The sequence below is a fragment of the Triturus cristatus genome, chromosome 6 (assembly GCF_964204655.1).
Source record: "Triturus cristatus chromosome 6, aTriCri1.1, whole genome shotgun sequence".
NCBI lineage: Eukaryota > Metazoa > Chordata > Amphibia > Caudata > Salamandridae > Triturus > Triturus cristatus.
In genome coordinates this window covers 533,174,098-533,190,635 of record NC_140589.1, presented here as the reverse complement: position 1 = coordinate 533,190,635, position 16,538 = coordinate 533,174,098, and the positions used below count along the sequence as shown (strand labels likewise).

The 16,538-nt window shown below is 40.9% G+C and overlaps 1 protein-coding gene across 9 annotated transcripts in view; it reads right to left on the bottom strand.

The window, feature by feature from the left end:
* Window positions 1-16,538, bottom strand: part of MYO6 (myosin VI) — an 856,486-nt gene that overhangs the window by 477,698 nt on the left and 362,250 nt on the right. For all 9 annotated transcript variants that reach the window (XM_085610973.1, XM_085610975.1, XM_085610976.1 and 6 more), the window contains exons 7-9: window positions 9,058-9,113; window positions 3,033-3,130; window positions 527-691 (exon numbers count right to left, since the gene is read on the bottom strand). In XM_085610973.1, coding sequence (XP_085467099.1) covers window positions 527-691; window positions 3,033-3,130; window positions 9,058-9,113 — 319 coding nt within the window. The remainder of the gene's footprint in view (window positions 1-526; window positions 692-3,032; window positions 3,131-9,057; window positions 9,114-16,538) is intronic.

Sequence of the window (16,538 nt, the reverse complement as noted above, 5' to 3'; positions counted from 1 at the left end):
AAGGGACTAAGCTAGAGAATACCACACCAGAGCTCAAGCATCACACCAGAGGAACACTGGCAGCCATACAATACTCTCTTTGCGGGTCAGTATCAGTAGCTATAGACTACAAATGGAGCATATTGATTGGATGGCCTTCTCTGAGAGTTCTACTCAAGGTCCTAATAAACATAAAAGAATGTGCAAAGCAACATAGCCAGCTAACCACGCTAAGTGTTAAAAGGTCTTTGCTATCAGACATCCAAGGACAAGTGTTCACTACCCCAAGGCAGAAATTCTGGTGAGACCGTCATGCACTGTTTAGCGCCTGTGTCACCTTCCAGCCATTGCTGGATTTCACACCAAGGTTAACTCGGGTTTTAACAGATTTTCAATGCAGTAGTGATTTGCAGCGACCAGAGTTCTTTAAGAGTCCGAGATTGTAAGCCATGTTATAAGTAAACCATATTTCTATTGGGGTTTTAGGCACAGATATACATGGATAATTAGTTAATGAACTTAATTAAAAAGAAAAAGCATAATATACCCTAAAGTTATCCGGGGAGTTCAGGAAGAGCTTTTGCCGAATGTCTTCGGGTGCACCTGCACAGAGGCGATAGAATATATGGTAATTCCTTTCATCCTTCCCTTGCACACATATACGAGATTTCTCCAGGAGGTAATGGGACACAAATCCACCAACCACTGAATTCTGGAAACAAGAAAACATATTAAACACATTAACTTGCAATACCAAGCAGTAAAATAGCATCCTACCTGTAATCAGTAGTCTTAAAGTAAGACACATGTATTTACAAAATGCATCACATTTCCCAATGATGATATTAAAATATGAAATACTGTTAATTTGAAGGAAGAAAAATAACCCATTAAGGTGGAATAACGTCTCTGTATACTGTGAAAGACAAACGATTATGCTAATTTAACAGACTTGCCGTTTAGCAAAGGAATATGTGAGGACATAACATACCTACAACGAAGATGTTGGTACCTGAAGCACCATGTTTGATTGTGCTCTTTTGTACCTTTCAAGATCAGCGGTTATGTGCCAAGGTACACAACCTGTCATCCCTAGCCAATTCATCAAAGCTGTGAAATAAACAGGGCACAACTTGCTTTTTGAACTAAACCTCAATAAGACACAACAGATTGATCTATTAAGCTATTAAATAAATGCTATACAACAAACAGTTGAATCCAAATAAGAACATATGGTGTATATTTTCTGCCATTTTAATATGTTCAAGCCTTATGGCTGTCACCGCTGTCACATTTCTCTATTTCAACTGTTGAGATAATGTTCAAGTAAAAAAGGGACACTTGTGGGGGAAGAGAGAAGCATGCACCAGATTATACTGATACACTGTGTAGTTACAGTTATTTGTTTTAGTCCAGAGTCAAACTGAATTATAAACTTAAACTAGTTTGAAAAACATATTTTAAATTTGATTAACTGTGTTTGCAGAGCCTATCCTTCCTACTGCCATATGTTCTGGTTACATTTATCTGATAGAGTTTGTATTTTATACAAGACTACAACTCTTTAACGACTTTTAATTTTTCCTAGCTAGTTGTGTGCCACTCCTGACAGTCTGACTAGGCAACAATTATGATCCTACCAGTTAGATACAACTGTAAGAGCTCCTCATGGATATCAGGTGCGGTCTTCTGTCAAATACAATGGGGCATGGTCAGCCTTTCAGGGTGCACTTAAACTAATTATTAGCAACTGGCGTTCTGAGTGAATCATCAAACATGAATCTTATTTTTATTTCTCTTAAATTTTTTTAACTGGATTTATTTCCTCCAATTCGGCACCTTTATTAACATTGGGCTTTAGGTAATCAAGTAGTAAGCCTACATGATGAACACCTCTGCAGTTTTCGCCCCCGTTTTCACATTGACCTGCTTGTTTAATATTTTTGTTGCTGGTCAGTCTTTGCAGTATTCCAATCTCTTTATGTTCAATCTTTGGCACCAACTCCAAGCCACTGTGTCCCCCTGAGGAAAACGTATAAAGTTGAACTTGTGCTGCAGAGACGAAAGAGTCAACCACCTCATTGATAATACCAGTTTTTGCACCATATATTGCACTTATTACCTGTATCCATTGGCACATACTGATCCTGAGACCATGAAAGGGTGAGGGGTTGGTTTACAACAGGTGAGTTTACAATAAGCCATTGGTTAACATTGAAAAAGTTTACATTTGACAGAAACACATTACTTTAATACGAACTAGTGGATGGCGAAATGAGGTAATTCAATATGCTCAACTTCGACTCCATAAAAGATACAGACTATAAAACAAATGGCCCTGAGAATTCACTTGATATACAACATCATAAATCAAGGTCATTCGGGAGAAAAATGACGGGTAGCAATAGAATGGTTGGCCAAATTTGATCTACAACAAACACGGAGGTGAGGTTAAGTAATTTCAAGTGAAATGACATGGAAAGGTTACCTGGAGTCTATCAGGTGCACTAAATGGAATATGCTAAAGTCGTAGACTTGGCAACAGACGGGATGAGGGAATTGGGTTCACCTGCGACACCTGATTTTGGATTGGAATCCATGATTGTTGAATATCCTTTAATATCCATGTGGGATGGAATTATCACCATATGAAAAGTCTCAACTATAGATACTGGAGCCCTGATGAAGTCCACTGAAGCTGGACGAAACGCGTTGGCTGCTTGGCTGTTTTTTATTACAAACGAAGAATGAAGCAATTTTTACAATAACAACACTGGAAAAATCTATTCACTTATGAAATCTGAAATTGGTGGTGCAACCCACAGTTGCAACAAAAGCAAACTGATTTAATTTGAGAATTCTTTGAGGAACAAGTTCACTATTACGTTTGCAAAACTGAAACGTTACCAAGTACTGCTATGTGTGTTGAAGTTTGCCTATCATACTATATGAAGTCATTCACACCAACAGCCTGGCTATATTAGTGAGGCTTGCTATAACAAACTAGGAGATGTTATTAACTTTGTATGACTTCTCAAGAATAGCAAACCTACCTTTTCGTTAAAGTGAATCTCTACAAACTTTCCAAAGCGACTGCTGTTATTGTTGCGGACTGTTTTGGCATTTCCAAAAGCCTCTAAGAGTGGGTTGGCTGGAAAGAAAGGTTAACAAAATTGTCAAAAACACATCTCACATCCTTAACAAGCTAGAATTGCCAATGTGTTTTGTATGATTACTTTTTATACAATTCTAAATGTAATGCAGTCCTATATCACTTGCAGATAGCTGAAGACTGGATCATATAGAATCACTTACTGCTCTCTGAGAAAGCACTTTTCATGCACACATATACATATGAGGGAGTCCCATAAGTCCTATGTTAGAAATATCCAGGCTGGTCAGGTTCCCAAGGTTCCGGATGACCTCAAGGTCAAAAACTGCAGCCATCGCCATTGAAAAGTGAAAGGAAGTTTGGTGTTTTTAGATATAGTTTTGACATTTACAGGGCATTCTTCGTAAGAACATTTACTGGGATCCATGCAAACACCACATTCAATTACTCTGAACCTCTATTTGTCAAAAATGCCCATGGTTGATAGGGTTTCCTAATTGCAAGCTGATGCCAAGGTCAAATGCTTCAGTCATCCCCTAAAGAAAATAGGTGGAAATTAGGATTTCTTTGATCATATCTTTAACATATGGGTCAGCATAGGTAAACTCCCAACCTAAACTCATATGGATGCATAAAGAATATCTGTGGCCCAAGGGTGTGGGGGTAGCCGGATGCCAAAATGGCCCAGTACCTGTCCCATACCTTTTTTAATTTTTACCCAGTAGATCTAATGGGCTTTATCCCTCTCGTGGGTGCATATTAGGGGCAGAGCTCCAATCTGTCCCCAGTGAGGGCTGAAAGACTGTCGTGGCACCAGGGTTGATGGCGCAGCCCGATACCAAGAAGAGATGGTTCCACACCCTCTACACAATAAAAATAATCCTTAGTGGCTAGAAGTGCTTTCTGCCTCCCTATGTGGACAGGTTGGGAGTAAAAACTCCCCACTCTGCCTCCTGAGGTGGAAAAAAGAGTGTGTGAGTCCCTGGAGTGACGGAATGTGGTCTGGTGCCAAAACAGGTTGGCACCCATATGGTACATAATAAAAAAAACTGGTGTCTGGTAGCGCTCTCTTGTCACCCTGGGTGGGCAGATTAGGGGTAAACTGCCCAATCCAACTCCCCTCAGGGAGCAAAGACCATGTAAGCCCCAGGGGAGGATGGGTGCAGCTTGATGACAATACAAGCTGGCCTCCACTCCATACATAATACAAAGACAGATCTGGTGTCTAGTGGTGCTTTCTGCCCTCCTGAGAAGGCAGATTGGTGGTAAACTACACAATATGTCTCTTGAGGTTAGAAAGACTGTGTGGACCCATGGAGTGGAGGGGTGAGGCCAGATACCAAAATGGGGCAGGCTGCCCATCCCATAAATAATTTTTAAAAAGCTTTTGTATCTAATGGTGCTTTCAGCCTGCAGGGTAGGCCTATTGGGCGTAACCTCCGAATTCTCCTTCCTAGGGTGGTAGAAAGTCTGTCTGGCCCTTAACAGTCAGGAGTTGTGTCCTGGTGCCAGACAGGCTTGTCATCTAGCTGATTACTTTTTTTTTTTTGTTAAGGTTGTTTTCTCAAATGCTAGTGGGCTACTTGCCTCTCCTTACAGGGCAGGTAGACGGGGTGAATCCATAATGAACAAATTCTTTCTGGTAGATACCCATCTATCTATCCACAGATTCCTCACCATCTGAATATTCCCCAGGTGTCAGACTGGAGCCAGAAAATCTTTAGCAGTTCTCCTACTGGTCAGTGGCGTCGTGCAACTCTGCACTGACATTGTTCAGCTCTGGAAGTGACGAACGGAGAAGCATACAAGGACCGCAATTGGGCACTGACATCAGTTGCCTTCTAGGATGTTTGCGCCCCAGACGCAAAAACCTACAGCTAATTTGTTCTTCTGATGGACACTTCCAACCACAGATTACCTTCCTTTTGAATAGATACCAAAGCAATTTCTCCCAGGTGGAAGGTCTGTGAACTGGCTCAAACCAAAAAGTCCTGCAGGACAGAGCGGTCAAAGCACCCAAGATGGGAGTGCTTCATGAAAGTGTGATGGGACGGCCATGTAGCATCATGGCAAATATCTAGAACGGGCACTCTGCATTCCAGCACAGTGTTATCACCCTTGGCTCTGGTGGACTTAGTCCACAAGCCTTCTGGGGGCTGCTTCTTGGCCAGTGTATACTAGATTTTGATGCAGGGCACGATGCAAAAAACAATTGTCCTCTTTTGCACTGCCTTGCCTTTTTACGTACCAGCAACTCCAATAAAGATCTTATTGTCCGCATGATGTTCCCTGGTATAATTAGCATAAAAGCCAAGAGCTTTTTTAGGATCCAACAATGGAGTCTCTCCTCCTCTTTACAGGGGTGAGGCGGAGTGAAGAACGTCGCAAGGGGAATACTTAGGCTGACATGAAAAGGAGTCACAACTTTTGGAAGAAATGAGGGTCAGGTTCTCAGAACCGGTTTACATGAAAAGAATGTGGTGTATGATAGATAAATGGAGAGGAATTGTAGCTTGCCCACTGGCCGAACTGTATGGTGATGTTATGTTAAAGGGATGTGTAAAGCATAGAACAAATCACTCCCGAAAGGGTGTCTCGCACATTGGCTTATAAAGAGGATGACGGGGTTAGAGAAGTCAGAAGTCGTTTTTTAAAGTTGGCAAAATCAGGACAGGACTGTACGCTAAAAGGGAATCTGTTCAGTGGTGGGGAGCGAGATAAAAGAAAGATCTTCCACTGAATCTGAAAGTATGAATGTGGCAAGGGCATAACAGAGATTGTCCACTGGACCTGAGGTTGCAAGGGGCAGCTAGAGCTGCAGTTTCTTTGGTAAGTAGAGGGGGCCGTTGCCAGAAAAAGACTTGTGAACTAGGCGGAGAAGTTTGAACAGGGAGTGTTTTCTCAACGCCAGCATGAGTAGGGATTTCAGAGTGGGCTTGGTAAGGTCCAAGAAGGAAGTTTACAGACAAGGTGGGCAGCTGTGTTCTAACCCACCTGAAGCTTAGCTAAAAGGGCCTCATTTGCCACAACCATAAGGGCATTGCCATAGTCTAGACAGCTAACAATCAGTGCCCGAATGAGGGTTTTCCTGGTATGGAGGGGCAACCATTTAAAAGTAATCCGAAGCAGGCGCATGATGCCGAAGCAGGCACAATAAGTGGAGCCAACCTGTTCTCTCAGGTAAAGATTCTCATTATCATGATGCACATATTTTTCACTACCTTTTTAGAGAAGGGGTCGGTGCACAGTTCTAGGGGCCACCAATCATCTGACCAGTGAGCATGAGCCTTACCAAAAAGCAGAATCTTTTAGGGAAGAGGTGTGGCGCCGCGGCCAGGGTGACTGACTCCGGAATCTGGGGATCACGGTTCAATCCCCAGCGCCGGCGGCAGATTAGCCCAGCACCATGTGACTCTGGGCAATAGCTTGCTTAATCTTCCCGATTGCCCCCAGCGCCTAGAGACCCTTACGGGTGATTGTTCGCGCTTTACAAATGTGGATTATTATTATATAATCTCCGTCTTGTCACTGTTAAGTTGTAGGCAGTTCGACATCAACCAGGACCCTATCTTCCCCATACAATTGATAAATCAAACTTTTGCAGAATTATGATTGGGTCATATGGAGATGATCAACTGTATGCCATCTGTGTAAGAGGGCTTCAAAACCGCAAGATCTTGCCACTTGAGGCAAGGGGGCTATGCAGTTATTAAAAAGTGTAGGGAATACCTGGGCATTGGGTGTACCCAGCCCTAGTTCTGATCTCTCCCCCCTCGTGAGATTCCTATGGATGGCTAGGATCCCCCCTCCAGGGGAGCACGTGCTGCTATTTTCAATTGAGGATTGCCTTGTGGGTTTGTTTGTAGTTGTTGTTCTTTAAGTTTAAAATGGAACCGTATAGTGGGGTCAGAACAGTGTGGCTCGCAACGATGTTACCTCCTGTGCATGCTCGGCCGCAACACCATGTGTTTTATAAATGTATATCGTATGCTCCTTTCACTGCTAGCGGCCGGCCGGAAGGTTGTAGGCCCATACTTGTATATTTTTGAGTCTTGTAATAAACGGTTTCAAAAAAAAAAAAAAAAAAAGTGTAGGGAACAAAGAAGAGCCCTGCATCACCCCCTTGACTAGGACCATGGTACGGGAGTTAAAGGACTCTAGGTGCACAGTATGAGTCAGGTTACTAAAAACGTTTTAAAGCCATCTAAGAGCTTCTCCACCGACACCAATCTCAAGGAGTCTCTAGATCAAGATAGAGTGAGAGATGGTGTTGAATGCTGCACATAAATTGAGTAGTACTAGCATAGCTGGGAGACCTTCGTAAAGAAAGAGTCTAATTGTATCGAATACCACCACCAGCACAGTTTCTGTGCTGTAGGAGGCTACGAAATCCTGACTGGGAAGAGTCCAAAAGGTTATGGTTTTCCAGAAAAGACACAAGTTGCTTGTTTACCAAAGTCTCTAATATCTAACTGAGAAATTGAACTGTATTTGGATAGCTCAAGGGGGTCTGATTAGGTTTTGTTTATGATTGGCATTACTTGAGCTGCTTTCCAACTCGAAGGAAGGGTTTCAGTACTAAGAATGGGATTAAACAGACAAATGTTAGCCAGGAGAAGTGCTGGAGCCACGCTCACCATAATGTGTGGGGAAAAGGGTCCGATGGTACGATGATTTAATTTGAGAAAGACTGGCTTAAGGCTGAGAAGCCGAAATGGGCAGCTATGGAGCGGTTCAAAATAAGTACACATAAGGAATGTGAGGACCAAGTTGAGCTTTAACTGAGGCATAATGAGGGAGAGGGTGTAAACATATGTTGCAAACCTTTCAAACACTGCATCACAAAACAGGTAATGTAAACAAAGAGGGCTGATTCGGCAACCACAGGAAAGCCGAAAGGACCCTCAAATAACCTTTAACTGTGGCCAAAGCAATTCCTTGTGGGCTAGGGACAACACAAAAAGCAATAGTATAGAAAGTTTGGCTTCAAGTGGTTTAATCTGCCAAGCAGCACATCAAGTTACAAACTTGTCACAATGGCAGGTATATACCAAGTTGGTGAAGGGACGCCTGACTGCCAAGATGACATCAATAACCTCAGGAGGAAGGTCAAATGCAGTCAAGTGCCCCAACTCAATCTCCAAGCATGGAGGTACAGGTTGAGCAGACATTAGTGCAGAACCCTGCTCTGTGGCTGCCAACAGAGGGTCTTCCTGAATATGCAGCCTGATAATAGGGCCGATGCGGAGGCCAGAGAGTTCTAGATACTACACTCTTATTGCCCAATCTGGTCACAACGGGATAACTTGGGACCCATTGTTCTTGATCTTCTTCAGAATTCAGGGCAGGAGAAGTAGCAACGGAAAAAGGCATATAGGAGTCCTGAGCTCCACTTGAGGCGGAATGCATTTCTGAGGTAGAGCTGTCTTGGAAGCTCTAACACTACCATGTTCGATGCAGTCAGATGCAACTTTGGCATGATAGTAAATCCCAATCCCAAAGATTTTAAGAGGATTGCCATAGTCTTGAGGTGGGGGATGACTGCTTGAGGTGAGCCAGCATTCAGCAGCTAGTTTCGAGGTAGGGGGAAGATTGGAACGTCTGACCTCCGCCAAACCGTTTTGTGATCACCTGAGGGCCCTTGATAAAGCCAAAGGAGAGCAGAGCAAACTGAAAGTGCTGCTTTCCCACCGTCAACCACAGATAGCTCATGTGAGCCTGCAGGACAAGGATGTGAAAATAAGAATCCTGCAGGTGCACTGCTACCATCCAGTCTCCAGGGTTGAAAGGTCTACAACAAAAGATAGTCACAAATGCATAGAGTCATAGACTGTATCCATTGCAATACTGAGGCAAACCTTATCGGTGAATATTATTATAGACTGATAGGTGACCATGAACAAAAGCAAACAGGCAAACCGGCTATTGTTTAGCCCTTAAATAATAGCTGTAAAAAATGCACTTACCTTCTACAATTCGCTCATCAATATCTTGACCAGTGCCATACGATTCAGTCAAATACCTGAGAGTAAATAAAAAGAAAAAAGTATGTATTGGTACCAAATTACTCATAGAAACATACTACAATCTAGTCTGTACTTTTTACCTTTGATTCTTTACATAATGATTCATGTTTTATCATTGTTTCTCACCAATTGTGTTCCTAATATTAACAATCTATATTAAAACACCTTTTTAAAATCACATGGAGCAGTACAGGGATTGAGGTACAATGGTGAATCAACTGTGATTTCATATTTCGGTAGAGAACCCTGATCCCATATCTGCACACAGTTCACATTAGGAAATGCAGAACAGGACACATTCTCTTGCCTAGCCAGCCCAACCTAATCGGACACACCAAATTAAGTGAATTAAAAATTAATAGGACTTCCAGGCAGAACTGTCAGGTTTCTGGGCTTCAAAGGGAGAACAATGGTGTTTTAACTCACCCAATATACGATAACATAGCTTGCTAATAAAAAAAGAGGTTGAGGATTCAGTAGCTGAAGGGATGGGGATTATGGCACACAGAACAATGGAGATAAGCAGCACCAAAAAATAGAAGGGGCAATGGAGACATAAGGGCTAATATTTCCGGTTTACACTAGACTTTTCCCTGTAGCACCAGCCATGTTAAGACTGGCCCCATCACTATCAACAGGTACTGCTACTGTGGCAGATATAGTAGGCTCAGTATAATAAAAAGCCACTTGACTTCTATGATGATGTCTGGCAACTACAGTGTTGAGGTTTTCCTCTATTGCTCAAGGTCACACCTGATATTGGCATCCTGTAGGTTTGTTGTTTCGTTTACTCCTCGTCACATTCTTTTTACACTCTTCCCCATCTGAGCATTATTTAGACCCTGTCTCCTATCGCTAACAGTTGCACGATTGATCTAAACACCTCTCTGAACTACTTTGATTCTAGGGCTGGCCTCTTGATATGCCCCAGGTCTAGTCACAGTATATATTTCTGCCAATGCCAGCAAGCCCTCTATTTCTTTCTGTTTTTTACTTTTGTATTATTATACATACAGCTTTCTTAGGTTCGCTATTTCTGTATCCTCCGGAAGGTGAGTGTTGTAGTACCCTCTCTCGATGTCTGGTCCTTTGGGACAAATCTAGCCTTCCAGTATGGATGGCCATCGAAGCAGACACTGTATTTCTTTCCCTCTCTGGGTGACCCGAGAATTGGAGTGAGATGGATTGGCTTTAAATTTCTTCTGCTGCTTGGTGTAAACAAGAGTGTGCAAATACCCAAAAGGGTACTGAAGGGAAACTGGTGGAGGCAGTAACAGATGAGCATTAACCCAAACGTAACAAGCAGGTTTTGATAGACTTTCAGAAAGAGAGATGATAAAACTTGATTGGAATAGGTCAAGAATAATACTGGATGCCACAAAGGCAGTAGGTTGTCAAGAAAATTATTTCTCCAAGATTTTATTTCACAAAGGGAGCACAGAAATAGGTCTACAGTTACTCAAGATTACTGAGTCAAGTAAAAGGAAGTGAGATGGACTAGGGTTAGAAGAGGACACAGACTTGATGAAATCGATGATATGCTTAGACAAGGGGATTAATTCAAAGAATGTTGATTAACACTGAAGAATAAGGAATAAATCAGAATATGAAATAGATGTAAATTGTGTTCATTTTATTTTTAAAGAAATGGAAGAACAAGTCAGGCAGTGAGCTGCTCCATATAAGTGGATTTAGTAGTAAGGGCTGATTTCTCTAAATTGTTACAAGTCCTAAGGGCTTTTTACTCAATTGAGTTACTTCTCCAAACAGTAATGAGCATTCCAATTATGTTTACCTTTCATACAATAGTTTTGGCAATTTTTTGCACATGATGAACTAAGAAGCAGAAGAGACATGCACATGTGGATTGTTTGGCTGGGATCACTTCATCCAGACTATTAACAATCCAAGAATGGTGTTTGGCTAGTTGGGTGACAAGAGGCCCTTTCAATTGGAGGGGAGGAAAGAAGGGCTAAGATAAAATTAGTGTTCTGTTTGTGTACTGTATCCTACTCGCGGAGGTCAAAGTTCGAGCATTCTGTAACGGCAATAGAATATACAAAGTTTGTATGTCAAGCCAAACATGTCAGTTTTGAAACCAGTTGAGACATACCAGACACAGCACATGAACCAAGAAGTCTAACTGTATCAAGGTTCAACTGTATTTCCTATTAATTCATTAAACTTTTTATACAAAATTTTTTGTTACAGGTGTTTCTAATTTGAGATTACGGTAAGCATGCTACTGAGTACTAAAAGTGCAAGTCAACTTAACCCACAAAAAAGTAGGAATCCAAAACTTCTAGCATTCTGCCATGGGGATCTAGTCCAGATTTGGGGTGAAAAATCTATATCTCTTTGTCAACTCATGTCCGTCCTTGGGTCCTAAAGCTGAATCAGCAGTGAAATACTTTGGCTTTATGAAGTACATCACCTTCAGATTCAACTGGCAACTCCTTTAATAATTCATCCATTTTGCTAGGTATTTCAATCTTCAGCTTTTATTAAACATTTCAAAACATTAAAATATAATAATATGTTGAAAGTTTCATGTTAATTCTGGAAGGAGAAAACAATTACTATGATCATACATTAATAAAAAGTGGCCACAAGTTGATTCAGCTTTAAAAAATGTTAATGAGCTGTATTGCTAGTAGTAATAATGTGGTGACGTCTAGAGCTACACACTGTCTCACAACAGTCAGGAAATAAGTTTTCCCCACTTTGATGTACACATCAAAGATGCACCACTATGCCGAAAGAGATACATTTATTTGTATTTATTTATTTTTTAAATGTTCTTTATATCGTTCTTTAATGAAGAGCAGCTTGCATGGCATTTTACACATGATCTAAATCACACTTAACAATTTAAAGTAATCAGACATAGCACTACATATTAAGTTGTTCCACGGGCGCTGCAGTTAAAATGCTGCATTTTCTTATTCAGCTCATTTACTGAACAGGACATTCAGCCGGGTCTGGTGGCTAAGTAGACTAATGCGTCCACTTTAGGGGTCTGTGTTTGTCCTCATGGTCACAGGTTCAAATCCTGGCGGGTCAACTTATACCTTTCATCCTTTTGAGGCCGATAAAAAGAGTACCACTGAGTTGGGTAACAATAAACACATTTTATTCAGTGCCCCGATACTTATGTGTGAACATCTGCTTTACACATGTTATATTATTTATTGGAATGCCATAGCAACACCTTTCTTGAAAGTCACGACAGGTGGCAAGGTCCAGTAATCGAATTGGTCGCATGTTGGCAAACAATTTTGTGAAACCATTGTAGGCTGCAGGTGGTCCCCTGCGAATAAGTCTGAATCAAGCCCATAGGCACACCAAACAAATTTCTCTAAAACAATCCATTTACAATAATGCACTCAAGTCACTGCACAGAGGTAATTAATGTTTTACTTGTCATACAAAAACATTCTTTATTGTAAATATTCAAAAAGAGCTAACCAAAATATGTTCAATTGTCCAGCAAAATATCTTTCTCCATTCCTACAAAGTACACATTCAGAAAACAAGAGGAAATATATATATATTTTTTTTTTTACATTAATAACATATTTGGAAAAATGAATCCAGTTTGACGAATTTTCTTAAATAAAATCCTAAAATATAATTACTCCCTCCTCTGTACTCCACTGTATCTATCAATATGGATGATACAGCATCCCTCTCCCCTCTGTCAGCCCTATCTACTATATTAAATATTTACAGCTGAACTGACATTACCACGGCTATTATTCCCAATAATGTGATCTACTGTGCCCCTACATAAATTCTAGGTCTAGCACTTTTCTGATAATTACATCAAGTCAGATGTACTCTAAATATAACAAATTTTTGTAGAGCACACGTTCACCTAGAAAGGTTTCCTAGCGTTATTCACCCTAGTTAACGTTTATGGTTAGTCAACTCAATGGCAGTCATTTTCTCAATCTCAAAAAAACAGAAGGCTAAGAGAACCGCCATGAAGTCATGATCATGTGGTTAAACACAAATCCCTTCAGTGGATTCATTAGTTTTGGAACACAACATAAAGCAATATTTTTTGCAAATTAAAACATGTTACTTAAAATATTTGCTACTCTCCTACTTTAAGGAAACAATATGTACTGGAGACGTGGTGAGTCTAAAAACATTAAGTTAATCTACCCATAGGTCTAGTTGCAACTTCTTTATTTAAGTACAGTTATTTACATTATCATATTCAACATAAGTGAATTGTCCCAGCTTCATACAAGCCCAGAGTGCTATTCTGTTCCACAATGATCACATCTGAGACAGAAAATAAACTCTGGGTGTCCCAAATGGTTCATATTTATATAACATCAACAGCATTCAACTTATTATCTGCATTTAGAGCTTGTACAATCGCATAGTAAGGGCTCCAACTTTTATTTTAGGTCAATAGACAAAGACATAACTAACTAACTGAAACCTTATTTTTGGGAAGCTAGAAAGTAAAGAACATCCACCAATATACTTACAAAATCTAGCAGTCTGGGTTTCATAGCCCCTTCTTCACAAATATAAAGTAACTTATCTTTAGAAAGCAATAAAAGGCTTGGCTTAAAGCAATGTCAGTGTGAAGAGTTCGCAAGCATAACCATGAAATATAATGCTTTGCTCCTTTCTGATGAACCAAGAATATGGAGAAGTTAGGCAAAGACAGGCACACCTTGTTGGTCGTGCTTGGAGAACTAGGAGTGTGGAGAAATTATGCAAAGTCAGGATACACACTATTCTGGTGGTCTTCAGATGTTGCCATCTAGCTTATCATGGTTGGGCTACTCCTGGTACACTCAAGTTGTTGGTGCATCAGGTCATATAGATTTGTTTTTGCTGTACAACAGTGTGTAGTACCCTGACATACTGCACCAGGCAGTGGCCCTTGGATAACCTTGCAGACCAAGGGTTATTTCCTACATTCAATGGTGCATCAATCCCTCAACTCAATTTGCTGTAACAGTCTACGACTTTGATGCCACTAAAGCCCTCTCAATTTCAACTCTGTAAGGTTTCCTTCCATTGATCTCTATGATACACACATATGGTTTCTCTTCTGTCCATTTTTCTGGTACGCAAAACATCTTTGCAGATTCAATACCCTCTGAATGGTCAAGTGAGATGGTTTTCATTACTACCTCCATCTCCTCAAGGGTTTAATCTTTGAATTCGTAAGCTGACAAGGGCATCCTTAGTTTTAAAAAACGCTTTAATGCAGAAAAAGATGCTTTGTGTTGTTTCACTGATTGTCTCCTGAATATCCCACAAATGCATTAAGACTAATGGAGCTAAGGCAAAACAGTGAAGCACAGTCAACCGCAAAATCACGGATAGATAACTAACTACCGAATTAGTGATCTGCGCTAGGGAGAACTGAACATTTATTTTCAAGAAACACGGCCCTGCTCTTTGAAATACACCTGTTATTAGATGATGGCAATGCGATAACCACCAAATATAGTGAGGTGATTTGATTATTCTGTAAATGTAAGTTTACAAAGTCTTCCCCATTTCTTATTTATTTGGCCAGTTTTGACATCTGAAATAATTAAATAAAAACATGCTGCATTGTGCCGCAAACTGTATATAGCTGTTCTTCTGCTTATTACCTGCAAGTTACAATATAAGAAAATATTGGCTTTGACAGGCAAGACAAAATTATTCGTTGATTTCAATAACTAGAACCCATACAGTCTAGCCAGTGGTTAGAAATTAAATTTAGCTGAAAAGATTATAGGAGCACAGGTTCGGATACAAAGAAAACAAGCATTTGCAATGCAATAGATCTCGCATTTATCACAGGAAAGGAGGAGGCCTTCTGATCACAGACTCCTCAAAAGTTGATACCCAGTCCGCCCCACACCTCCTTATGTCCCTATAAGTACTTCTCCCATGGTACCTGGTATATATCCACTGACACAGCTACAAGAAGCTGTAGTGGGATATGAGAACCGTGAAGTTGAGACGCCTTCACAATTCCCAAAAGCACTCCCTAATGTCGCCCTACAAATGTCAAAGTAAAGACATATGAGCACTCCCAGACAGCAAGTAAGGGTAGGTGACTCCCAATTTTCAGGTCAACTAGTAGCGCAGTTTATTTAGATTCAGCCTCTCCCCAGGAGGCTAGAGGTGAAAAATCAAGAAGACAGTCACATGTTTCATTAGAATTATTACAGACGAGAGACACAACAGAAAGGGTAGTTAGGGAATGAATGTCTTCCCCACAGTGAAGAGATGCAGATGATCCTAGACGGAGTCACTATGTGACTAAGGCTGCTACTATGGCGTGATGGCCAGTATCCCAAGAAAGAGATAGGACTGAAGATAATCTCCCAACTTGGCAGAAGGAGAAAGGAAATGTAATAGTTTAACCAGAGAGTGTTCAGGAATGGTTGCCAAAGTGAGGGTAGGTGAGATGCAAGAGAAGTAAGAGGAGAAAGATATTATAATGATATTTCAGGATAAATTCAGGGAAGTTTTGGGAAAATGACAAGTAGAACAGAGTCCATACATAGGCATGTAGAATTATTACAGAAGAGGAACACAACAGAAAGGGTAGTTAAGGAATGAATGTCATCCCCACAGCGAAGAGATGCAGATGATGCTAGATGGAGTGGCTAGGGCTGCTAGTATGGCGAGATGGCCACTATCCCAAGAAAGAGATAGGACTGAAGATAATCTCCCAACTTGGTAGAAGGAGAAAGGACATGTAATAGTTTAACCAGAGAGTGTTCAGGGATGGTTGTCAAAGTGACGGTAGCAGAGATGCAAGAGAAGTAAGGAGAGAAAGATATTATAATGATATTTCAGGACAAATTCAGGGAAGGTCTCGCGAAATGGCAAGTAGAACTGAGTCCACACATAGGCATGTAGATAATATGGGTGACATATTTAGATCCCCAAAGGCTAGTTACTCCACTTATGATATTAGATCTCAAGAAAGGCCCATTATCGATTTAGATCACACAAAGGGTGCAAGGGGATTGCCTAATCATATTGATACTAGAGAAGGAGAGCAGGATATGTTCTCTAAAGCTAGGAAACCCAGAGCAACGGCGCTTGAGCAGTTCCGGTTTCAGGAAATACATGGCCAGTCAGACCCCAGAATGGGATCCTGTGATGCTATGGGAGGGCTGACACTACATGATAGGCAAATTCAGCAGATGAGTGTTCAATCAGTTTTGCACAGCACACATCTCACCCAGTGAGATGGTTGCAAAGGAGAGAATAGTTGGTACTATGTTGTGCTACATGTGGATAATTTGGCAGAATGTACTGAAGGGCTAGCTCCACAGATGAGTCTATGGCCACAATAAGGGTCCTTTGATCTACTTGATATACTGAGGATTGCATTCTTGATGGTGAAGGAGATTGGGATTATTCCTACATGAGGAAAT